Genomic DNA, 25,560 nt, shown 5'->3' with positions numbered 1-25,560 from the left:
AATATGTAAACAAAAAACATTTGGAATATAATTATTATTTTAAATTATAAATAGTTCTCATTCATCAAACATATGCAAAAAAAAAGTATTTTTTTCAAATTTCATGTAGTATGTCATCAGTAAGTAGTAGCAAATTTCTAAAATACAAATAAAAAATTAAATTTCTGTAATCTTCATTTTCTTGTTAAATAAAAGCAATCTACGTATATTATTTGTATAAGTTATTTAATTAGATTTCTTCTAGCTTTGCATTAAAATTCCAAAGTTTTATAATTTTAGAAAAGAAGAAAAAATCTCTAATTTGAGAAATGGATAAGTTATTAATAATAATAATAATAATAATAATAATTTAAAGAAAGAAAATGACAAAGTATATTTTCAAATCAAATTTATTTTTACCATAAAAGTTTATAATGAATTTTCATATTATAATTTGCGATTAGCAGTGCGCTGTTGGTCGGAGAGAAAAATAAAAATATTAATTTTGTAATGCATAATACAGATTATTTCTTATTGCGATATAACAAATTAATTACCGTCAGAAGTTAGAGCATAGATAGATAATAGAGAAAGAGAAAAGCAGGGGCTCAGAAGAAAAAGAGAGACAGAGAGAGAGAGAGAAAGAGAGAGAAAGAGAAAGAGACAAAAAATAGATGACCAATTACAATGGAATATATTGAATATCGATTAAAATATAACAAATAAAGTAATCTAGAATTCTAAATGATGAACGTGTATGTTCGTATATTACGATTAAGAAAAGTAATATTAAAAATTTTCTATAACCCTCTTTATATGATTATTTATTAAGTTGCTTTTGCTTGTTTAATTACTCATTAAGTAAAGCGCTAATAGAAATTACAAATAATATATAATATAATACATGCTAAGATGCATTTATGAAATGAATACTACGCCATAACATCTTGTATGTTTTATTATTATAAAGACAAAAAAAATTAAAATTTAAAGAAAAAAGATATCGTATGCATTATATATATATACATACTACATATACATACATACACGATATCTGTCTATATATATATATATGTTATAATATATATATAACAATACACATATATATATATATATATAAATAATCTGTGACCCCTGCAGTAAATAAATGTTATTGAAATAACAGAAAATTAAAGACATAGATACGATTGCAATTAGAATTTCTTGCAGTTAGCATAATATTTTTTATGTCACGTTGAGTTTGTGAAAATGGATGAAATTCATTCGTGATGATGTAGAAGTGTTGGCCTCATGCTCTTCAATGATGATTAAATCAATAATTTTGGCTGATACAGATATTCAGAGAATTTGACGATGGTGATAGTTGTTACGTGCCATACGTTTTCCATTTGATAATAACAAATCCCTAATCTCGTTCACAGCTCACCAGTAAAGCCAGATAAATTGAGCTTCGTATCTTCTTTCCGTTGGAAATAATTTTACAAGCATCTTGTTATACTCGAGGGTTCTTGATATTTATTTCTTTTTTTGTCTTTTTTATCCTGATCTCTTAGCTATTGTCCCGTATGTCTACTCTATGCAGGAATATTTATATATGCGTGTTCTCTTGTGTATTATACGTGCACTCATATATCAATATGAAAATTGAAAGAACTGAATATATTAAAAGCTTGTAGTACTTGCAGGATAGTTGTTAGCTCCGCCGGTTGCTGTGGATTTTTCATGATGATATTTTAAAAAAAATTTCTTTTTATTTTCTTTCGTGCTTTTTTATCCATATTTGATGATTCGATATACTCGGACAATGTTAGTTCCGTTATTTCCATGAATATTCATCATTATTTATCGATGTTATTTTTACTTACATTGGCACACATTCTTCGAATTTAATCATATCATGAAGCTTTTACTCGTCCCATGTTTTTATTCTCCCGTATTTTGTTTGGTTACTTATCTTTTTTTGTGTTATTTATTTATCCTTTTTTTTGTTATTTATTTTATTTATTTATTTATTTTTTTGACTTTTTAATTCTAGCGCGTCACTCGATCCCCGCGATAAAACGGTCCGTTCACGGTAAACGCGTGTCACGGTGATATTGGTAATATTCCTTTGTCGTCTCCCAGTTTCATAGATGTTACCTATTCTTTCTTGTCGCACTATATTATAACCATCGATTATTATTCATTTCCATCTTTCAACAAGCAGTAATCGTTAACGACGACGACGACGGTGAAGACAAAGAGACGAAGACGACGACGACGACGACGACGATGACAGCGACAGATTTTCTCCATTAAACCCACTTTTACGCTGACGACTCCATGCATATACCATACTCGTTCGCCGAGCCGTTTTACCGTTTTGCGCAGTTAGTGATTTGTGGTTGTTGGTCGAAGAAGAATTGGTCAAACGAGCCTTCAGTCGCTCCCGCGACGCTGCATGGCAATTGCGTTGCTCAGCCAGGTTTTGGCTCAGTATGGCTGGGAGAATTGTCCCCCGGCTTGTGATTGACCAGATTGATAAAAACCACTTCTATCGCCTTGATAAGTAGAATCTTGGGACAATAGACCGTCCATTTGTGATTGAAATTCTCCTACTGCGAATGAATCTTGAGAAAGTTCGGCTTGACTTAAACCAGGCTGAGATAGACTGAATCCTGGTTGAGACATACCCTGAGTTGTACCTTGCGTCAATGGTAATCCTGGTTGGCTATATGGTTGTGTGTTTTGTTCAGTTTGACTTAGCTTACCCATACGTGTGTTCGATTTGTTCTTAGATGTAGCTGTACCACGTTTATTACGTTGATTTTGTCTTGCTTGTAAAGCTTGTTGGTGTTGATTGTAGAAACGTGGAGGTACGTGTGCCATATTCATAAACATACCAACTGGTACGGGTACATTATTCAAAGCACTTTGCGCTCTTTCTGGGCTTATATAACTTATCGTGTCGTGTGTTCTACTGAATATATCCAATGGCACATTTCTCTGATAATACGGATTGTGACTTTGATTTCCGTTAACTTGACTACCGGAACGATCGTATACTGAACCAGGAATTAAAACTTCTCTAGCATCGTACATTGACGTAGTCATAAAGTGTGATCCTGGATTAGCAGCATTAACAAGCTTTTTTGGTTTAGCAAATTGTATCATTGATTCTTTCAAATTATTCAATGGCCCTTCTACAAGAACCTTCTGCTCCTTGTAAAAACTCAGCAAATGATTCCACAGTGGTTGTTTTGAAAGTACTTTTGGATTTCCTACGATGATGATACCGTATTTTGCACGAGTCAATGCAACGTTTAATCTTCTAGGATCATTTAAAAATCCAATACCTTGATGCTCATTAGATCTTACGCAAGACATAATTATAATATCTTTTTCACGTCCTTGAAAAGCATCGACACTTGCAACTTCTATTTCTTGATATAATTTGGAGTGAAGCGAACCTTGATATTGCATGTATTGCACTAAGTATGCTCTTTGTCCTTCATAAGGTGTTATTACACCTATTTGTTCTGGCTTTACACCACAACGTAAGAATCTTGTAGTTATCTTTTCTACATTAGATGCTTCAGTACGGTTCAAGTAAGATGTACCACTGCCGGCTATTTCTTCTTGGCCTTGTGTTACATAGAAGAACATTGGCTTGTCAGGAGCAGGCCAAGGAAAATCAATTTTCAATAATTTTCTTTCATCCGCACATACTCCATTTTGAAGAGAGCCTTCATAAAAGAAATTAGACGGAAATCGTGAAAGATCTGGATGCATACGATATTGCACTTCAAGTCGGAAAGGCCTAATGCCAAGGACAACCAGTCTTTCAAATAGCGATTGAGACAATCCTGCTCTTGCAGCTTTCTTGCACATAACAACAGGTCCTAATTGACAATGATCTCCAACAAGAATTAATTGCTTAGCTCCAAGAACAACAGGTACCATACATTCTGGTTCCGTTGCTTGCATGCTTTCGTCTATAAGTATAGAGTGGAATTTCAATCTGTGCAATCTTGGATCACCTGCACCAACGCAAGTGCAACATATTACATCAGCTGCCTCTAACAATTCCTTTTCTGCAGCTTTCTTTAGTAGTCTATAACGTTTTTCATCGACGCTTGACAATTCACCAGTTTCATCTTTTAATTGTTGTAACTTTTGTAATTCTGTATTTGTTTCCATATTTTTGATTTGATTGTGCAATGCGAGGAAACTCACAGGGGAATCAATAGCTTCTCGTGATTTTGCACAAAGACGTACAACTTTTAAATTAGATTTATGTACCTTCTCGGTAAGTTGATCAACTGCAGTGTTAGATGGTGCACAGACAAGTACTGGACCTCCATTTTGTTTTACTAGTTGATAAACTATCGTAGCGCTAGTTACAGTTTTTCCTGTACCCGGTGGACCTTGGATCAAAGACAAGGGTCTTTGTACAGCATGCTTTACAGCATATACTTGAGATCGATTTAAATCTGGTAAGTTAGGAGCACTAAAATGTTTTGGGAGATGACAACGAAATAGAACTTCTTCTACTTCATGACCCAACAATCTATGATATATATAAGCTGATACAGATGTGTCATCAACAGCAAATTTTCGTAATGCTAGTTGCATCCTGTGAAAAAGAAAAAAATGTATACTATTATAATTATCAGTTCTATGTGAAATTATATGAAGGATAAAATTAAAAGATATTCTCACCGATCAAAGCTTGTACTTTTCCAAATGAAATCAACAACAAAATTACTCATGCACTCTGTAGGAGCACCTGCGTTATTTTTCAACTCTATACCAACTTCCTCTCCATAGTTGTCAGGAATTTTGATAACATGTCCAATACCAGACCATGGTTTATGAAGTTCTCCCAAATAACGAAGTCTTAATTCATCTCCATGCATTAATTTCATATCACCATCAGTCTTAGCTAACATGAAGTATGCTATTGTCTTTTTGTTCAAACCAACATCCCATCGTACTTCAATATTTTCTTGAGTTTGGGATTCCTTTAAACGTTTGTCGTAATCAGCTTCCAGCTTAACGAGCGGACCAAAAATATTCTGATATTGATATCCATCTTCGTAACGTAGCAAGACTTGCTGCGGTTCTTCATCTACACCAGGCTTCTCAAGGTCTTGAAAAGTCGCGTCAACATTGTCTCGCCACAATTCTTCCAATTTATTAATCTGCTGAGCAGAGATTTGTCTGGCTCTTAGTTGTTCTTGTTCAGACGGTATTTTTACAAGCCATGCTAAGAAACTACGATCTTCAATCAAAGGTTTCCACTGTTCTTGATCCCTGATTGTAATATATTAAGATGCATTAATCAATATTTATTCAGTACATGTTGCTTCATATTTGAAATCATTTTACATACCAATTCATATCTTTTAGAGAGCTCTGAGCTGCACAAGGTTGTCGACATAGTAGTACGACAACTGAATCTGCTTTAGCTGGTATAAAACCAAGAACAAACACATTTCTAACTGCACAAGAATAACATTCTAACACAGTTTCTCCCAATGGTCCATCTCTAAGATAGTAATTAAATGTATAAATTAATAATCAAATAAATGAAATAAAGGCATTTTGAGTAAGAACAATATAGAGTTGTAAATACCTGTGCAATGTAACTTCTTTATGTTTTGCTCGAACAAGATGATTGATAATATGAGAACCAGATGTATTACCTCTTCCATTGCAGAACCATTTACGACATACATTGCACATTACAACGCATGAGGCTTCGTGAATACCACAGTATTTGCATGCATGTTCTGGTAAATCGCGATTATAATATGCCTCTTCTTCTTCTTCTTCAAATTGTAAGTCAGCAAGACTTTGAGCAGCTCCAGTAATTTTTAAGTCCAATGATGAACTACCGCCTGTTCCATTAACCTATATCAAAACAAACATCTCTGTAAATTTTGCATTATGGCATTATAATATAATATATTTCATATAGCGCACTAACTTTCTGTTTTAATATAACGAATACTTCTACTTTTTAAATGTAACCTTGTTGATCAAACAAATACTGAATACAACTTTAATACACATCATAAAAATATAAACATATTACAAGAAGAAAGGAAATAATATAAAATTTGAAGAAATTGAATAATGCTATAACATATATGTATAGAAAAGTTTCATATATCTACGCAAAGCAATATTCTTCTAAGCAAATTCTCCATAAGGTTCAATTTCATAGGATTGCAATTGCATTAAAGAAAAAAAGAAACATTTCTTTCGTAACTATTAAATCAATGATCAAATTGTAATAACGAAAAATGTAAATGAAAAGTTTATAATAATGTTCAAGGTCATATCGCCGGGGAAAATAGGACAATAAAAATAGAAAAAAAAGGATATTAGAACGAATAAAATAATTTTCTTAAGGACAGAAAGATAATGAAACGATAATCGAATGATTGTTTGGAAAGTAGAATGATATAAGTATCATATCGCCACGTTTGTTCATGGCATATACAATGTTTTACCCGTAAATCAAGAATGAGAGGTTATGTCTTCACCGCATGGTTCTCTACAGAAAACATATTTATGTAAGATTGTTTAGATAATAGTTTAATAAATAAACTATCCAAAGATAAACTAAGAACACGTGCATGATATAGTTAAAAAAACCAACCTGCATTGGCTGACTCGGTTGACTTTGAACCGCATCATGTTGCGAAGCCTGTGTCTGGCTTGGCGATGGTAAAGTAAAGTCCGTGAAATCAAATTCACTTCCTTGAGTATCGGCACCTATTAAATCAGCTTCCTCGGTATCAAGGAACGTTAGAGTTTGGCTACTTGGCCCATAAGCATCGACGCTCATCCTGCTGCACGATCCGACACGACGTCGTCTTTTTTATCGTTCTTCTTAAAAATACGTGAAATTTGAAACGCGATCGTTTAATTGATCGATTAAACGATTTATCCTTGATTGAGATAACTTCACAAGGTCTATGCTATTTCGTTAACTTCCAAAATATAGCTCTATTCAATTGCACGTCCGTACGTTTAAAACCAGATTCTCGAAGTACTATCATGAACGAGGCCACAATCCTACGCCATACTTTGTTTCACGCTCACTAATGCGAGTCACGAAATGCATGCACACCTACACAATGAATAACAAGTTTGTCTCTTCCGGCACCCTCCTACCCTCGTCCGTTTAGTATTACGTCATCAGCTGATTTCCAAAACTTCCAAGAATTTTATTTCATCATAGAAAGAAGACTTTAGGTTTTATTTTAATATACGAAAGTTCATCAAGCGTTTTTTATTTTATTATCATTTTTATATTTATTAGAAAGTTTATTTTTTATCAATACGAATTATTCGAATTTACTATTAACTTTTTGATATTAGAATTTAAAAAAAGGGATAGGAAAGAAATGTATCCCGATAATTTTGAATACGATCAACTTGTGTTACCGTGGTGGAAACAGTTTTAAGCTTACACGTGATTGGTCGATAGTGGAATCTCGTTGGCGCATTCCAATCAACGCTCGTTTTGTATAATTCTAGATGGCCTTGTATGCAACTGGCGCCATATACAAATTTTATTATATACCTACCCCCCATTCCTTTTTTTCTTTCGATTTGGTAACGCTATTATTTACTTATCATCGAGAACGTGATAAACAATGTATTTTACATACAGATAGACTAATGATAGGTATTTCCAAAATCCATTATATCTATTAAGAAATATTTTTATCAGGAATCTGAAAAGTTTGTCATATTTATCCCCAGTGAAAATATATGGTTGACTACTTTTAGTTGATTTTTTAAAATGATAAATAACATATATTTGTTTGCAGCTAATTTATTGTCATTTTTTGATATATTATGCGTAAATACGTACACATAATTATGTAACAATGTTTTAAAGTATGTATATATATACCTAGGTACATAAAAAATAATAAATACAAATGACATATATGTACAATTATCGTAATAACTTCGCAAAGGTAATCAACGCAATTAAAATAACGTAACTTATCATGTATAATATTTATCGATGGTAATAGTAAAAAAGTTGGCTACTTATGATTAATAGTAAAAATTCATGACGATTAATCTATTTATTCTTATATAATATTTGTTATTAGGTTTGTGTTTTTCGTTTTTACATTTTTTATTCGAGTCCGTTCATTCGTATTTCACTTATAAAGATTCTTCTTTCTTTCTTTCACGAAATGCGTAAGAAATATTTGAAAAATCAGTCTTAATATGACGATTCATTGTTTAGATTAGGATTGATTAAAATCGTTCTTATTTATACTTCAAGTTAACTTAATATAATTATATTTACACATAAACATTAGTTGCTCTAAAAATTGATATGAACGACATACAGTCGCGACAGAAATCTGATAGATATCTACGATTATGTAACATTTTGAAATGAGTTCTATTTTTTCATGAATAGTATCAACATTTTTTCATTCACACCGCATGAAACTTCGTAATGTAATATTTTTCATTGTTACGTTTTTAAATAATTACGATATTAACGAATTAATTGAGAAATATTTACACATATTACGTATTCAATAGATATTGTTATATGTATGTTGAACAAAATATGTTCCTTGAATTTTTCATCGAAGATTTTAATAAAAAATTATTATCGTAAATTTATATCAGTAAAATGTTGACTTTAATATTCTGGTAAAGCAGGACAATTGTACAGAAAACTCGGAATAGAAAATCGAATATAATCGCATTCTATATACACAAATTTCTAATTAAAACATAGTAAGATTCTATGATCATTCGTAATCAATAGATCGATTATTAATTTTAACATAAACAAATTGTAAAGAATGTTCTTGAATAATCGACGATCAGTAACGCTATCACATAAACCGTACGGACCTATTTTTCATATTTGTAAGTGAGTGAATACGTGCATGCTATAAAATGGCACGTTCAGCTCGTAAATTCCAATAGGCTTGATCCGGTACAGAAATGCTAGCGGTTATGGAAGATCAATAAAGAGGATTAGGCGAATTCCTTTGGAAGTTAGTTTGTTGATTCTGACTTTGCTGAAGAGGTCCTGCAGGACTGGGTCTACCTTGATCACGATACTGGGGTGGTCCAGGTGGTCCACTAGATGGTCCAGATGGGCCAGGAACTTTACCATAATTTCCTCTGGTCGAACCTTGATAACTACCATAAGCTGAGTCATCGCTACGTCTTGATACATGACCGTACATACTTTCCGGTCTCCTAGAGTTAGTCGCATTATCAGAATTGGTTGAAAGCGTGCCATTAGGATGTTGTTGCGGTTGCTGGGATTGTTGTTGTTGTTGTTGTTGTTGCTGTTGTTGCTGCTGTTGTTGTTGCTGTTGCTGTTGTTGATGGCCTTGAGTAGAGGATTGACCACTCTGTCCAGATTGATGAGAGCTTTGGCTACTCGGTGGTGGTGCAGGAGTTCTAGCATATATACTAGATCCTGTAGACATACCATAAATTCCATTCTCCCGCGTACTCAGACTCGTCGATATTCCTCTTATGCCATAGATACTCTGCGTACATTGTTGCAATTGATTCTGCATGTTTTGATTGGTACTATTATGATTTTGGGATGATTGATTAGGACCGGCTGCTGGTTGTTGATTATCTCTCGCTGGATTTTGAGACGAGGATTGTCCTATTCTCATTGGATAAAGACTTTGAGCTGGTACAAGTGGACCAGGCTTGGGTATCATCAAACCGTCTCGTGGACCGGAAGTTGATTTAGCGTAAACGCTCTGCGAACGATTCAGATTCGCTCTTGTCAGAGGTGGGGATTTGCAATAGAGTGACTTGGTGCCACCGTAGATCGATTCGACGCGTTCCAATGCTGAAGGTGGTGCACTGTAGATTGAAGATGATGCACCAGCAACTGGACGATAAGTAGCATAAGCTCCTGGAAATTTTGGTCCACTTGGTTTGTCTAAATCATCGTAAGGATCTTCGTCCGATCTCATCGAAGAATTATCACCGTCATCTATTTCACGAGACTCTTTCGATCTTTTGGTACTAAGAACGAATTCGTAAAACAACGTTGCTAAGACACTACCTAACATCGGACCGATCCAATAAACCCAGTGATACTCCCAACGATTCATTACAAAAGCAGGTCCCAAAGCACGGGCTGGATTCACAAAAGGACTCTGTAATTAAAATGGAAAAGGTAATGAAAGTTATTAAGATATTACGGATGATATCTTTTGAAATATAAATTGGAAAGTATTCATTTCAAGTGGTACTGAATTAAAAATAGTTAACTATTTCATTTGTTGTTGTAGTAATAAGAATCATTGGTTAAAATAAGAAAGAAATAACTTGGAAATATTTAATTAAAAAAAAATATATTTGATTATTAAATTGTATGTATTAGTAATAAAATGTCTGGCTTGCATTGGGTTAAAAATGCATTTCAGTAAATTTTCAGTTAAAAAACAAGCAGATCGGAAGCTTTGAAATGTAACACCATTTTCTTTCTCTTTCTTTTAACCCGAGGGTTGGTATTTAATATGTGCACGGTAGTTTCGGTATTCCTTGGATCGAGGTTCATTGTACACTCGTTCCGAAGCAGGTGGGACCGAGATCAAGTTCTCCCCGTCTTTCTCTGTTACTCCTGTAACAGTCACGGCAGGTGTTATCCACAGACGCGGACGTTTCGTTCCGATTCGAAAGACGTTGGAAGAGAAATTTTGGATAGACTGGTTACGGAAGGAACAGAGAAAGAATGTCCTATTTTCAGAACCGTTGCTGCATCCACGCGACTCACTTTACAATATTTCCCAAGTTATTTCCTTTTTCCACTTTTATTTACTCGATCAATATTTTGAAATATTTCACGTCAGTATATTGCAAGGCAAATTGACAGTATACATGAATATTTTGTTCAATATAAATAATTATTTGTCAGTATTTTAACTCACTTTACGGTAGAGCTAATTATACAAAAATTCACTGACGTATTCACTGAACTTTTGAATATGCATGAGCCTAGTGCATCATACACTAGGGATAGATGATTTTCAGCAACCCTTATATATATACATATGAATTTGAACAATTTATCTTTACCATTTATGAAATATATACTTGTTATCGATAATATCTTACTCGTATTACAGGAAAAAAAAAGAAAGAAATGTTATTTACCGAAACGAGAGATGCAGCTGTATATGCAGCACCCAAAACACCGGTTGACATCGAGGAGATTCCAAAGGATAACGATCTCGCCGTTTCTGCAGAAAAGTGGGCCAGAATGATAAGAACCGAAAGTGCCATTTCTACCGAAAGTTTTTCAATAGCACCGTTGATACGTCCAGAAGATGTTAACGTTTGTGTGTTCGAAGGTGTCGTAATTCTGAAAGCAAATAAATTTTAACTCATTAACATATCGATTATATTCATTTATTAACCGGAAAAATTGATTCGTAACTTGATTTATTGGAAATATCATTCGAAAATAAAATAAGTGTATAACTAGTATCGATCCAATTCCATAACTGTTCAATGTTCACATATGGCATCTATGTTAGTCAAAAGTTATGATAGTGTATGTATGAGTTACATGTACGCTATATAATATACGATGATTTTTCCATTGATAATATAGAACGCGTTAGACCCTCTCGTAAAAGCCTCCTGCTGATGTAAATCCGTCCCAATGGTATAATGTTTATATTAGCTGGTGCATCTTCTAGCCCCTAGTTTTCATCCCATGTTCATTCTCATTCTTTCTATCTTTCTCATTTTACCATCCTGCCGCGTGAAAAACCCGTCAATTTTCTCAGCCTATATAATCATACGGGGTCGCAACGACGTGACCTTTGCAGTCCACCCTTTCGATGCGTTCATTGAGATTCATGCATGGACTTATGTTACATTCGTTTTTCTTTCGAGTATCTATTGTCTTTTTTCCTTATTCCAATTTTATTATAATAGATAGATAAAAAGAAAGGGAGAACAAGTCAGATACATTGATTAGTTTTTCTTATTGTTACTTTTGATTTTTACCTTTTTATCATATCTTGTTAGATTCATTTAAGGAAGATGTGCAAACTATTAAAAATCTTCACACGATTGACGATAAATCTCTAACTAAATAGCTACTTTTACTCGAAAGCAAGTGTCCGTGCAACCCCTCATTCTAATCTTATGTTAGTCGCGTGCAGTATTCTAACGTTTTCTTCGTCCCTTAATCTCGTCCTGCATGCTAATGAAAAGTGTCCCCTTCAAAGGGTCTTTCCCTCTCTCTTTTTCTCCTCATCGAATTGATGAAACGAGAAATGCAGATCATGACCGCACAATTGGGATCAACTGCATAAATGTGGTTGTAGTAGTTCTATACAAACGAGTGAATGAGAGAAATAGGGGGGTGGAAAAGTAGGAGTGAACGAGGAAAAGAAGAGAAGCTTTCGAAGATCTTTTTTTTCTCCCATCGACTTGCGTGCCCCTACGTGATAAGCGGATTTCTCAGATCTTTTTTTTTTCTAGTTTGTTTTGTTTCTTTTTACCCCCCGCCTTTTTTCCTTTAGACATACGAGCAACGCTCAACAAATTTTTTCCCATGCGAGTTTATTACGCATGATGAAATTTCATGAAAGAAGGATTAGTTTCTCTTGTACTTTATTACTTTTTTTCTTTTTTTTTTTTTCATTTACTTTAGTTATTGTTTGTTTTCTGAAAGAATTCAGGAGGAGAGAAAGAAGAGACGAATGGGATTTATCATTACTGTTATTTTATGTCTGGACCGTATTTAGCTTAACTCTGAATTACTTCATTTTTTGTCATAGAATTTCTATTGTATCATAGTAAACATTATTTTCGATATAATGAACGGATTTGAACCGTTTGCGTCGAGACGATAATATTTATTCCAGCCAACAAACTCTTTCGATTGCAGCTGAAGCATTTGAAAAGTTAAACAATATAGTTTATACTTTTATTAGACTCTAAAGGAGTGTCCAACCTTTTAATTTCCTTGGGTCACGTTTGAGAACAAAAATTCCGACGATAGTGGTTAAGGAAAAATGTTAATAAATAACGTACAATATAAGTTTTAAGAAAAATTTTCGATTTTATACTTGGTTGCATGCGGCCTACGAGTCGTGAGTTGAGCAACCCTGCTTTAAAGTATTTTTTTATGCATATTACAAAAAAAAAAGAACTTAAATGTTTGCATGAAAGAGAAAATTGAACTGGGTCAAACACAGTGAGTCGAAAGTAATCGTTATGCAAGTGATTAATAACGTTGAAGTATGTGCACACATTTCGTGCGCGTGTTAAGTATCACAAGCATCCATTCACACATATAATTTTAATGTTTTTATACGTGTATATATGTAAATATGTATTCCATATATGGTTTAAAAAGAGAAGAGAGAAAAAGAATTGAAAGAAAATTGTATATATGCACAGAAATGCAAATATGTAAATATTTATTTACGTATTCGTGAGATGATAAGTATCGTCATATCGCGGAACTATAATAACAGCGGCCCTTTAATTTCTCGTTCACTTAGAAAGCCCTAGTAGTCGACTCTGTTCCATTTTTGTCGCTTTCGAGGAGCCTATTTTTATCCGCAGACAGAAAGAGAATGCTTTTTTACCTGCCTAGTACATACCCTGCGGCCAACATCATAGACTGAGGCCTTTTATTCTCACCCCGTTCTTTTTACAAAGTATATACTATATGTGTATGTACTTTTATATACATATATATACGTATGGATATTGCGAGTAAAAATATTTTTTCAAAGAAGTGTTAAAAAGTACAGTTTATTTGGAAAATTGTTAATAAAGATTGTTGAATTATTAGAGAAAGAGGTAACGTGGTTTTTTAAAAAATTTCGGATTTTATTCGATCGAATTTCTGAATTCACAGTATACGTAGGAGGATGTAGCCTTAATCGAAATAGTCAACGAACATTGTTCATTTCGTAGATGAAATTTTTATTCTATTACTGTCCTTTCTTCTGAAGCGTGAATTTTTCTAACTTAAAAAGAAGGAAAGAGTGGTTGATGAAATCGGATCCACCGAAGCGACATTGCAACGACAGGAAGTTTAATCTTCCGTGCACTTGACACAGGAGACCCTGTGAACGTGAAATTCAGACTCACCCTTCTCCCTAATAACCACCACAACTATAATGTTAACCGAGACAATGGCCGAGCTAATTTCGATCTGTTCCAACAACAACTATACGATAAAAATCATTGAGCGTAACCCCCCACCTGTAATAGACTATTCCAACGACTCATTACTAAAGAAAACTTTTACACTGTGGTATACTATCTTATCGACGAATTACGTGTCGTTCCCACGCGAAATTTTATGTCCGCCATTAGGAATACCGAACGGTAGAGTGGACACGAAAGATTCTCGTATATAAGTGTTGGCAAACTAAAGAAGAAAGAGTTTGACAAACTTTTAAAATCGCGTCTCTCCCATTAGATACATTTAGCCCTATTGAAACGATAGAGAATTGTCGATAAATATTAAAATTTGAAGGGCGTGGGTAAGCATCGAACCGAAACGCACATTTCCTTTCTTTACTTTTTTCGGTCCATCTATGTATAATAAATCGAGAAGAGGAAACTTAATCTTGCGTGCACTTGACTCGAGAGGAGTTAGATGCACGCACTTGGCTCGTGTACAACCTGTGCTCTATTTTCGCGATTCACACGAAGGGTGAATCTACCCCTCTCTTGAATAACCCCCGAAGGACGCCCCATGCGTACCGTTTTAAATAAATTTCAATCGCGATAGTCGCACAGTCGTTCTTCTCACCCAACAACTATTACTACCACTACTACTACCACTACTATTACTCTTTCAAGTTTAACGAGCTATTGATACTCCCGTTTCATTTACTAGACCGCATGGATCACATTGATATGAGATTCGTTGAACCCTCGTCTATCTGTTCTGTCAACGACGAGCGACGATGACGATGATAGGAGAGATTCGGGGGTTGTTGCATTTGAAACGTGACCAGATCGAAAGCACACGTGTTTAAGTACACGTTTACTAGTATGTATGTATGTATGTATGTAAATTTATGCGATGGTTCCCAAAAATATTCGGACACTATAGTATGACTAAATTTTTAGCTTCACATTTTGATTATTATTTTTAACGATAGTTCATTTATCAATCATATAAGTGCTTCAACAATATATAATATAAAATGACAGTACTGAAGGGTAAAAATAGTAGGAGTCAGCATAACGTTTGAACACTTCATTTCGTTGTATGGAGTTGGATAAATTTTGTTCATAACCTATGCGTGTGCACGCATGTGTGTATGTATACGGTCAGTATTATAAAATTTTTCTCTCCGGGATGATGGGAAAGTTCCATTCGTCCGGCAGCTTTGTGAGAAAGTTCAGATGCTGAAGGTCGAAGGGCCGAGTAGAAAATTGGCTTTTATGCTCCATCGAAACGGGGTTGGTGAATGTTTCAACGAAGAACATTCGTAGGACTTGTCCTTTACTTTTGGATGTAGTTATATTAGAGAGAGAGAGAAAGAGAGAGAGAGAGAGAGAGAGAGAGAGAGAGAGAGAGAGAGAGAGAGAAAGAAAGAGAGAAATTTTTGTCATTCTTAGGACTCGTAGGTTTCTTTATAACTCGTAACACAATTTTATATTTTGTGTTACTCTATTACTCGACGATTCGAGAAAGAGTAAGGTATAGAGAATGCTGAAGTTTCAGGTTCGCTCGAATCTTGGGATACCAAGAATGCTAAGGTCTCACATTCCATAGCGATTAGCATTCCTGAGAATCCAACCGCCAGAATTTCAAATAAAATTCTAATCACAGATTAAAATAAAAGTTTCAAGTGTTCATAAACAACCGTAATGCGATGCTAAAATGTTATAGTCGCACAATAATATCCGAATATTTTTCATAATCGTTGTAACTTTAGTTAATGGGAAACCAATAAAAGAATAGAAAAAAAAGGAAAGAAAGAAACGAGAAATAAATTGAGAAAAGGTGTTAAGATCTTTTGGTAGAATCGTAGTATGTATTATGGCGTACGACCCCAAGCACGAAAAGGGAAATTACATAATTCGTAGTAGATGCGCAGGAGGTAAGCAGGAGGTAAGCAGGAGGTAAGATTGCGGGCGATCGAGTAAACGGTGTCGTGGGAAACAAGCATCCCACATCCTCTCGGGACTCGGGTTTATATTCGACTGTGAAATCATCGAAGAAGAAGGCACCAGCAGCATTTTTCTTTCTCCTTTTTCCTATTTTTTTTTTCTCTTTTTCCTCTTTTTCACATCACGTCGGACTGACCTTCGTGAGAGTTAGCTTCGAAGGCTAACCGTTTTCTACTTTTCTTCTTTCCAGGAACTCGCGTGTTTTTCTGGATAAGATACTTATCAAGGTTTTTGGGAAGAGGCTAACAAAAATTCGAAGAGAAAGAATTGGAGAAAATAAATAAAAATGAACCTGGGAGAGAGAGAGAGAGAGAGAGAGAGAGAGAGAGAGTAAGAAAATAAGAAAAGAAAAGAGAAAAGGAAAGAAAGATAAATAAAATAAGAAGGAGAGAAAAAGAGAAGTAGTCTCTGACAAAGCACAGGATTTCTTTTTCAAGGATCGAGCAGGATTACAGGGAGAATCGAGATCCCACCCTCTTTTAGTGAATGAGAAGTAGTGAAGAAGGAGGTGAAAAGAGAGACGGGACAGGAAGTGCGTACGCTTTTCTACTACCACGTTAAAGTTCGTTTACAGAGACTAGTATGTGTATGCCCACTTTGATTGTCTGCCGTTGTTCTTTCTATGAGAGATTTATATTTGCGCTTCTCTTTAAGAAGGAGGAAAAGAAAAATAAAAAGAAGAAAGAGAGCAATGAAAATCGAAAGTTCTCATAGGAATATAATCGGAGTGATTTATCCGGTCGTATGGTTATGCGAAGCATGATCGTAAAAAAAGCATTACCACTTATGAGATTTCAAGTATTGTCGATAACGATAATAATATTATTTTATTCGAGTATATAAATATGAAGATAATTATTAAGAAAATAATTGGTCAATGTGTTTGACAAAATGTGAATAATAGAAAATACATTTACAATGATTGAAATATGTACACGCGGGGTCTTTAACCGTTGGATCGGTTCATAGAAATAACGAACGGACTAGTATTGAGGTTTCAGGTATACACAGTTGGTTTAGGACCATCCTCCGAGATTCCACCTTATATAGATCCTGTATAAATCGTATATCGGCGTATCTATAGTGTTCTCCCTCAGCTTCTCTTTCTAATTCTACTTCTTTTTCTTCCCCCTTCGCTCTATAGGAGAAACACGTGCCAGCCACATGTTGCACAAAAGGAATCCTCCGTGGTCCTTTCGAGTTGTACGTAGCCGTAAGTCGCTGTTACAAAGGAACTTTAGCTCACCATAAATGATTTTCTTTTCGAACTAACCAGGGATTCACCAAGGCGGCAGATGTTTTTCCGTTTTCTATCGTCATACAAGAAGACGACGATGACAACGATGACGTCTAACGACTGACACATTTTATAGGGGAGGGAGAGGATAATCTTTAGGAAGAAAAGACATTTCACTAATCTTTTCTTCATTTTTCAAGACATTACTCATTGTCCTTCGGTGATAAAATTTCATTCTTTTTTTTATTCTCTTCAATTTTTCTTTTTTTATTAGCTTATATTACAATCACGTCACGAGGCTTGTAATAATTTGACCACAAAGTGTCAAGCAAGAGTATAAGAAAAATCTAATGCACACGCGTGCATTTAGTAGAGCAACCCTATAGGCAAAGGAATGGTAGGATGATTCTTGAGAGAATGAACACGTGGTTGCAACCATCTGTTGGCATCCTGTTCAGTTTAATTTAACTTGAATTGACCCTTTTTCAAAGCAAGGATTAAAGGTAATATAAAATTTTGCTCATTAAACTTCATACATTTCATGCAGTAGTATCTTTTTTATCAAAATTCGTGCACCATTATAAAAGAAGGAATGAATTTAGTTTATAAATGGAGTGTTTATTTTCTCATGAGATTTTAAGTGGTTTAGAATAACGTTCTGTATACTTAAATCGTTCGATGGATAGTAATCCATCGTCAGTTTTTTTGTGCTACGTGTAAAAACTAACGAAGGGCCACATGTTTCGTGATACTTTTTCTATCCTTTCCTTTCTCTTCATCTTTTTCCTTTTCTTTCGAATTTATTTTTACTAAAGTATGGACCGCGAGAAAGAGGACGCGAGAACTCGTGTAAAATATTACTCTTAATATTGTAGTCGTTGAAATACTGTTACCGGAATATCGTTGCGGAGCCTTTGCCGCTCGTAAAAAGACGGAATCGCGTGTGCCATGAGTACGGTGCTTTGTGAACATCCCGTAAAAGGTGTTCCAAGGCAGGTAAAGCATTTTTACTGAAACGATTCTACCTGACCCACCTGGCTTTTATGTCAGACATTTTTCGGATGATCGTTTCCAAGAGAATTCAGATTTCACGAGAGAGAAAGAGAGTAAAAACGTACACGATTTTTAGCGTTCTATTAGCTAAATATTTTTATAAAATAATATATACAGGGTGGTGAGAAAAATTGTTTAACATGGATCCTAAAAAAATCAAGTGTATTGCTGTTAATTCTTTTTTATTATTTATGAGCGTTCGATACCGTAAGCAAGTCTTTCGATAACATATTCGAATTATTTTTTATCATCCTATATATATATATTTAAACATTTATATGAAGAGTATTCGTAGATATAGAATGTATGTTTGCTCGATAGAAATTTCGAAAGAAATTGGGCGTACCATTCGTTCGAGGAAAAACATGGATTAAGAAGTCAATATCGGTGAGCTTTCAAGATAAGGTAGATATTGCTTCCATTTCCTTCCCTCAAATCTCGTTCCCTTTCGAATGCTATCTTTTTTCTTCTTCTTCTTTTACACGTGGTAGTATTAAAGCACTCTAAGAAGAAAGTTATATAAGATAGTCTGATACTTTGGTCATTCCCATAGAAATGGAATCGTAACTCTTGAAGATAAAAATTGATAGTATGTAGAATTCTTTTGGTGATACTACCAAATTTTTATTCCTTTGCTATATTCAATATTTGTGTCGTTATTGAAACGACAAGAATTCATTTCGTGTCTTGTGAAATAAATAATACGAATAGTAAGCAGATTATAAAAGAGATGTAAAAAAAATCAAGTAAAATGAGTAGTTTGTGTCAGGATTATTTTTTTTATTATGTATATCTCGAGGTTTTTGACTTTTCTAAAACGTAAAGACCCGTGTCAAAAATATTTCACATCCGAGGACATCCGGTTAGCCACGCGCACTGCGTGTGTCTTAAAATTGACGTCATGACACACCTGCTTCCTCACAGCTGTTTCCTTCGTGTGTTCGTGGTGGCAAACCCTCTTCGGCAAATGGATTTCTTTCCTACCTTTTACCAATTGTTACGAATGCTACTATGTCTTTGTTTTTTTCTTCAAATTATTATCATTTCTCAAATTAATAGGAAAAGAAGACATACTTTGAAATTCTTCGCGCGCGTACGCGAAACTATTTATAAAAGATTCAATATCTACACATTTACCGAATTAGAAACGTACCGAATCTAAAATAGCAAAACGCGATGGTAAAATTCATCCAGCGTTCAAGAGAAGTATCTCGTACGTGTTTCAACGTTTAAAAAGAGAAAAAAAAAGAACGGTGGGATGCATCCAATCTCTCTCTGGGTTGGGGGAAAGTGTTAGCTTCGTTTCGTTTCCGAAACGAAGAAGAAAAAGATAGAAAAGAGAAAAAAGAAAATATAATACGCGAACTAGATCGTTGGTAGAGTTTTGAGTATGCACATATATCGAATAAAAAAGAAATAATGATAAAAGGATAATGGAAAAATCCTGTAAGTTCATTAAATGAAGAGGTGACAGTAAATTTTTCACGGACACTTAGAGACCCGTATATATTTTCGTATACCACCCATGCAGTTTTTCTACTCTTTCTATCTATCTTTTTCTTTCTCGTTATCCTATTTCCCTGGAGTATCAGTTTGATTTGCGATTTATCTAGCCATTTTTTATATTTATACCCTTTGCGTTAGGTGGAACTGACCAAAAAACGATTCCGCAGAAAAAGAGAGAAGAAGAGAGATAACAATTGAAACGGGAGTTTCACAATAGGGGTTGCGTATACTTATCCCTACCCCTTATCGAGAAACGATACGAACTGTGTTTTACACAGACCCAAGCCTCTGTTGGCTGACAGAGTTGTAACAGATGCAACTTATTTTCTCTCTCTCTGTCTTTCTGACTCTCACACGTTATCCATTTCTTCCTGGCTTCATCCAACTCTCTCTCTCTCTCTCTCTTTCTGTTTCTCACAGTAGGTAGGATAGTTTTTTTTACATAAGGGTGAAACATCCCCTGAGACATCTTCCCTTGGACGAAGGGAGGACGAGTTTTGTGGCTGGTTCGGTTAACTAGAGTATTGTTAGATTATTATTTCGGTACATATCGCGCACTTGTTACCTCTTTGTGCGGTCATATGGTGATGCTAAGGATGACTGACCGGGCTCCTTCACTTTCCAACGTTGTAGTCATACGTATTTCGAGAATGCCATTGAGATATACATACTACGATTGAAATTATCAGGATTCTTTTTAATCAACGATCATACTCGTATCTTCTTTGACTTGATATTCGTACGAAATTGGATCACTGTAGATCATTGTAAAAGTACAAATGCATTATTTTTTTTTATTGCGTCTTGATCGAGAACAATTTTCTTATATCGTTTGCAATCATTTTTATAGAACTGATCTTGACAAGTAAATAGCGTATCTTTTTTTCAATGTTTCTTTTTTTTCAAATAGAATGTGGTTTAGAATTTAATGGAGGGATAATAGCAATGGGGTAGAATCTATAATAGTAGTAGTAGTAGTAGAGGGGTACTTCCACCTTACTATTAGAGATATCGATGAAATTTAAGTCGGGTACTCGACGAATGTACGAGTGGGGTCCTTTCCCCAAGTGTGATCGTCGATGATACGTGCAATCAAGCTGATGCGAAACAGGTACAATTATAATACCAATGGAATACGATATTTTCAATTCTAAATTACATTAAACATTCTCATATAACGCGAATTCCAATCCATTTGAAGCATTAAAACAACAATGCCATATTATATTATAATGACGACCGTCTGAACGTAAAAAGATTTACTGTAAATTAAATGCAGTTGGAACGAATCTAAGAGTATAAAATAAATATAATTAAAAAAGAAAGGAAAGAGAGAAGAAGTTAAAAGAAAAAGAAAAAAGATAGTCGGTATCGATGCGGACAATGATCTTAGAGTATGGTTATGGAACATCTGCTCTTGGATCACGGCATGTCCTCCTTCGAACGAGCCGATCTTTCGATCGCATCCTGAAGCTTGTCCCAGCTTCGGCAAGCATAAGCATTCATTATCCTCGCCTTTACTATACAGCCACGCATATACACGCATACTCTCTTCACTTGATCCTGCCCCCTCCTTTCCTTCGTATATTCCAGCTTGTCCATCTCCTCCTCCTCCTCCTCCTCTTTCTCCTCCTCCTCCTCCTWCTTCTTCTTCTTCTCTTTCTCCTTCTTTTCCTTCTACTTCGACGTGATCTTTTTTGGTCCACGAAACATCTGCGGCAGCTGCGAGGCGGTGGCCCGGCACAGGACTCTCCTTCGAGTCGGGGCAGGTGCTCACCTTCGAGAGCTTCTCCCTCGCCTGCCAATTACGCGTGCCTTTTTCAGCTTCTCTTATATATCCATCCTTTTTCACTCCTACGTACTGCTGCTGCTGCTGTTGCTGTTGCTGCTCCTTTCTCTTCAATCTCCTTCTTTCTTCCTTTCTCTCTCCGTCTGTCTGCCTTTCTATCTGTTCTTCCTGTTCCTCCTCGTCCTCGAAAAAGGGCTGCACGTTCAACTCAATTCGTTCCTTCTCTTCCTTCATTTTGGGTCCAGTGATGCATTCTTTTCTTTCTTTCTCTCTCTCTCTGTCTTTCTTTCTTTATATCTTTTTTTTTCCCTGTTAAGTCTCCAGGCAAAATCGAGGCACGTGCACCATGGTGTGCGCACGCTTAAAGCTATGGGCCATATTCGATATCTTTAGCAACGTTGAAAGAGAACACGACGCGTTCTCCCGTCTGCAGGAAGAAATCGACGGATTCCTCCGCCTTCTTATTCGAGTTTTACACGCGTGTGTGTTCTTGTAAGTTTGTATTTATATGCATCATGGATCAAGCAATCTTTTCTCTCTTCCTTGTTCTCCTTTTTTATTCTCTCTCTCTCTTTCTTTTTCTTTTTCTTTCTTTCTATCGTGCACACGTGCCCTTACAATTTCATCGTTCTAAAATCCACGACACACGTTCGGATTTTTCTTTCTTTGATCTTGGAATTTGTCATAATTTTTCGATTGAAACTTTGGACATTTCTTTTCTTTTTTTTTTTTTTTACGTATTTTTCATATATCTATTTGAAAAGAAATCCCAGTTTAAATTACTGCATTATTTTCCGCATATACCGTATGGACTGCATCTTACGTAGAAATTTTTTAATTTATCGAAGATCAATTTCTTCATTTACGAGTAACTTTTAAAAGGATCTTTGAAATCATTTAACGAGCCAATTAATAATACACAATATCATAAAGTTTGTCTATCAAACGTAGAAAACAGGACAAATATAAGTTACAGTCCAATAAATGATAAAAAAGAAAACTTGGGGAAAGAGAGAAAAGGAAAGAATGAAAAGAATAAAAATAGGATGAAGGTATTAGCAACGAAGTCGCGTTTCGTTTTGCTCGTAAGATTCGACACAAAGAAGAGAAAGAGAGGGAGAGATTCGCGCGTGAAACCTGCTCGTGCAAAAGACGCCAGTCGGCGGCAGGGGCCCTGTCTTTCTCGAAGAAAAGGCAAGCAGAGGAGTTTCGGGGGGTTCAACCACATGCCTCCGTGTGCTTCTCAGATTCCATATCTAGCAGCTGCCCCCTTGTCGCAGTGCATCTCATTCTTCACGGAAGTTCTCTCATCATTCCGTGAACGATCAAAATTGTCGAGAATTTTTCCTAACTTTAAATTAAACACATTTTCCTTTTCATTTTCATTTTCTATGAATTATTCGGATAGGAAAAATAATTGGCTGTATCGAACGTCAAATAAAACTCGTATTATCGTTCGAAATGATATATTGTTTAATATTATTTTTGAAATATAAAGAAATATATTATAACTTACGTGTAGAGCGTCGCAGCTCCTGCTATACCTCCGCCACATTGAGCTGCTATGTAAAGTGCTGCACGTAACGGCGAGATACGTCGAAGAAAGAAAAAGGATAACGATACAGCTGGATTTATGTGTGATCCTGTAAATAAAAAAATACCGATATGAAAAGAAACATTTAGATTAAATCCAATACGTCATGTATCGTCAAATTTGGTACCACGAAGGATCGAAGGGTCTTCCCAAAAAAAAAACGTAAAATATATTTATTATAAATTCAAAAAGGGTTAAGCAAGAGTGTAGAAAGAACTTAATGTACGCGCGTGTATTTAATAGAACAACCCTATGGGTCAAAGAACGGGAGGATGGTTCTTGAGAGAACGAACACGTGGTTGCAACCATCTGTTGGCATCCTGTTCAGTTTAGTTTAACTTGCGTCGACCCTTTCCAAAGCAAGGATCTCTTTCTTTTTCTTTCGTATTCAAGATCGACACTGTCGGTAGACATCTATCAATAAAGAGCGAGAGAGAAAGATAGTTTCTACCTATAAAACATGCTTCGATTCAGAGCCTTCGATTCGAGAATATAAAACTGATGCCCCTCGAAGCTTCGAGTCTTTAAATCGGCTTTATGCTTCGTTCGTTATTCCACTGTTTAAAATAAACAAATCTTTAATATAAACATAGATCGAGATCAAAGAACACGTTCATAAATAATCAAGTTTTTGTTCCGATCACTGGTTAATTTATCGTTCAGTATGGTACAAACGAATTTTGACTCTAGCTTTAAAAAATAATTTAAACATTCTCACGTTCTTGTTTATCACATCTTTCAGCTCGTCTTCTCACATTGCTTTAGTTTATATTTATAAACAAGGGACACCTTTAACCGAGCCGGGTTTTAAATTTTCCTTCGCGTTACTCCAGTTTTTTTTAGAATAGAATTATGCATATAGTTGCATATAATATTTAAATATAAGATAATTTTTTATCGTACAGATAAATATAAATTGAAACGCACACTAACAAAAAGTATAGAAAGCAGATAGAAATGTGTTGTTAAAGAAATCAAATGTTAAATTAGAATGAAATAAGGAGTTGGAACAGTAACATAAACGATGAAATCGTTCGTTAATTAATTTCTTTCGAGCAAGGATAGACACTGACCCGTCGTCTCTCGGTATTTCCAATGACACACAAACACAAATAAACCATTGAAGAACTCGTGCTCGTTTATCGCTTACGTGTGAGTAAAGAAACGTAAATTGAATGTGCCCACATGCCTTCGAATGAACGAGTTACGCGTAAGTATCTACATATGTATCTATGTATATATATATACATAACGCATGCGTATACGTTTAGGTATATATATATACTAGGTTTGCAATATAATCTGTTAACGAGCCAATCGAGAGAGGAGGAACTGCGAGGGCCGACCACAAGTGCCTCTAAAATGAGAGGTGAAGAATCTATTCGCGAAACTAGTTGTGTTTTTTGCTTCAAACAAACAAAGACAAATATATAACTTGTAATCCTTCCACTAATTTACTCCTTTTTTTTTTGATTAAAAAAAGAAATACTTAAAGAAATCTTACCGCTAACATGGCCGAAGATGAAATAGATCGCCGAAACAACGAAACCGGAAGCAATTGCAGTCGCAAGGATGGACAGGCCGCTTCCTGATACCGCAGTAGAAGAAGCTGCACCGGATACAGCAAATACAAATAAAAAAGTAGCCACGCACTCTACTAAAACTGCCTTCCAAAGTTCCAAACTTCGCGCCTCGGTCGACATTGGTATCCTTTTGTATGCATCGACATTATTATCTCTAATATTCGAAAGTCTCGTTAGAATATTGACGATGTGAGCGTCCACTTCACGAGGCAACGATTCCGTCGTCATTTTTCTTTTTTCTTCTATTCCAAACGATTGTTCAATTAAATAATATTTAGCTTTTCTTCTTCGATTTTTGTCTGCGCCTTTTTCAAAACGTTCTCATGATAAATTCATCAAGAATTGACACAGTGTTTATTTAATTCTTTAATTTATCTTTCTCGATGACAGACCAGTCTCTAAATTGTTCACTAAAAATTGATTCTACTATTATCGTATTTTGTTCATATTATTTGCATATAAATTTGCATTATTCGTAACGCGATTATCACTATATCTTTGTGTACTTATGCGAAAACGTTTTTACACGCGTATATTCTCTTTTCAGTCAAGATGGAATCTTTTTAGAGGAATAGGGATAAAGGTGGCCGATGTTACCACAACGGGAACATGTTCTCGAGTGACAAGCCGATCC

At 35.1% G+C, this 25,560-nt stretch overlaps 2 protein-coding genes and 1 long non-coding RNA gene across 3 annotated transcripts; 1 reads left to right on the top strand and 2 right to left on the bottom strand.

Moving 5' to 3' along the window:
- Window positions 1–1,839: 1,839 nt before the first annotated feature.
- LOC106790902 (regulator of nonsense transcripts 1 homolog) lies at window positions 1,840–7,114 on the bottom strand. Its single transcript, XM_014756147.1, has 5 exons — window positions 6,629–7,114; window positions 5,597–5,874; window positions 5,354–5,509; window positions 4,681–5,274; window positions 1,840–4,594 (listed from the first exon to the last, which is right to left on the bottom strand). Exons 1-5 carry the CDS (start codon window positions 6,815–6,817, stop codon window positions 2,452–2,454), a joined length of 3,360 nt encoding a protein of 1,119 aa, XP_014611633.1. The 5' UTR covers window positions 6,818–7,114; the 3' UTR covers window positions 1,840–2,451.
- Window positions 7,115–7,806: 692 nt separating this feature from the next.
- On the bottom strand, window positions 7,807–25,476 carry LOC106790895 (neurogenic protein big brain). Its single transcript, XM_014756136.1, has 4 exons — window positions 24,848–25,476; window positions 23,266–23,392; window positions 11,155–11,362; window positions 7,807–10,154 (listed from the first exon to the last, which is right to left on the bottom strand). Exons 1-4 carry the CDS (start codon window positions 25,152–25,154, stop codon window positions 8,985–8,987), a joined length of 1,812 nt encoding a protein of 603 aa, XP_014611622.1. The 5' UTR covers window positions 25,155–25,476; the 3' UTR covers window positions 7,807–8,984.
- Window positions 24,653–25,560, top strand: LOC106790896. Its single transcript, XR_001382133.1, has 3 exons — window positions 24,653–24,712; window positions 24,827–25,058; window positions 25,474–25,560. It is a non-coding gene; the product is annotated as an uncharacterized LOC106790896 (long non-coding RNA).

Source organism: Polistes canadensis, unplaced genomic scaffold (genome assembly GCF_001313835.1).
Source record: "Polistes canadensis isolate GaletaPanama2010 unplaced genomic scaffold, ASM131383v1 scaffold_267, whole genome shotgun sequence".
Classification (NCBI taxonomy): domain Eukaryota; kingdom Metazoa; phylum Arthropoda; class Insecta; order Hymenoptera; family Vespidae; genus Polistes; species Polistes canadensis.
Note: the sequence above shows the minus strand (reverse complement) of the source record. Positions and strands in the feature narration are given on the sequence as shown.

Excerpts from the sequence above, each read along its gene's own strand:
- LOC106790895 (XM_014756136.1), bottom strand. The coding sequence starts at position 25,154 with ATGACGACGGAATCGTTGCCTCGTGAAGTGGACGCTCACATCGTCAAT. Across the intron at positions 11,363-23,265 it reads GGAGCTGCGACGCTCTACAC|AATTACGACACCTTCGAACA; the intron begins GTAAGTTATAAT and ends ATTTGCTTTCAG. Across the intron at positions 10,155-11,154 it reads CAGCTGCATCTCTCGTTTCG|AGTCCTTTTGTGAATCCAGC; the intron begins GTAAATAACATT and ends TTTTAATTACAG.
- LOC106790902 (XM_014756147.1), bottom strand. The coding sequence starts at position 6,817 with ATGAGCGTCGATGCTTATGGGCCAAGTAGCCAAACTCTAACGTTCCTT. Across the intron at positions 5,875-6,628 it reads AACCGAGTCAGCCAATGCAG|GTTAATGGAACAGGCGGTAG; the intron begins GTTGGTTTTTTT and ends GTTTTGATATAG. Across the intron at positions 5,275-5,353 it reads TCTCTAAAAGATATGAATTG|GGATCAAGAACAGTGGAAAC; the intron begins GTATGTAAAATG and ends TATTACAATCAG.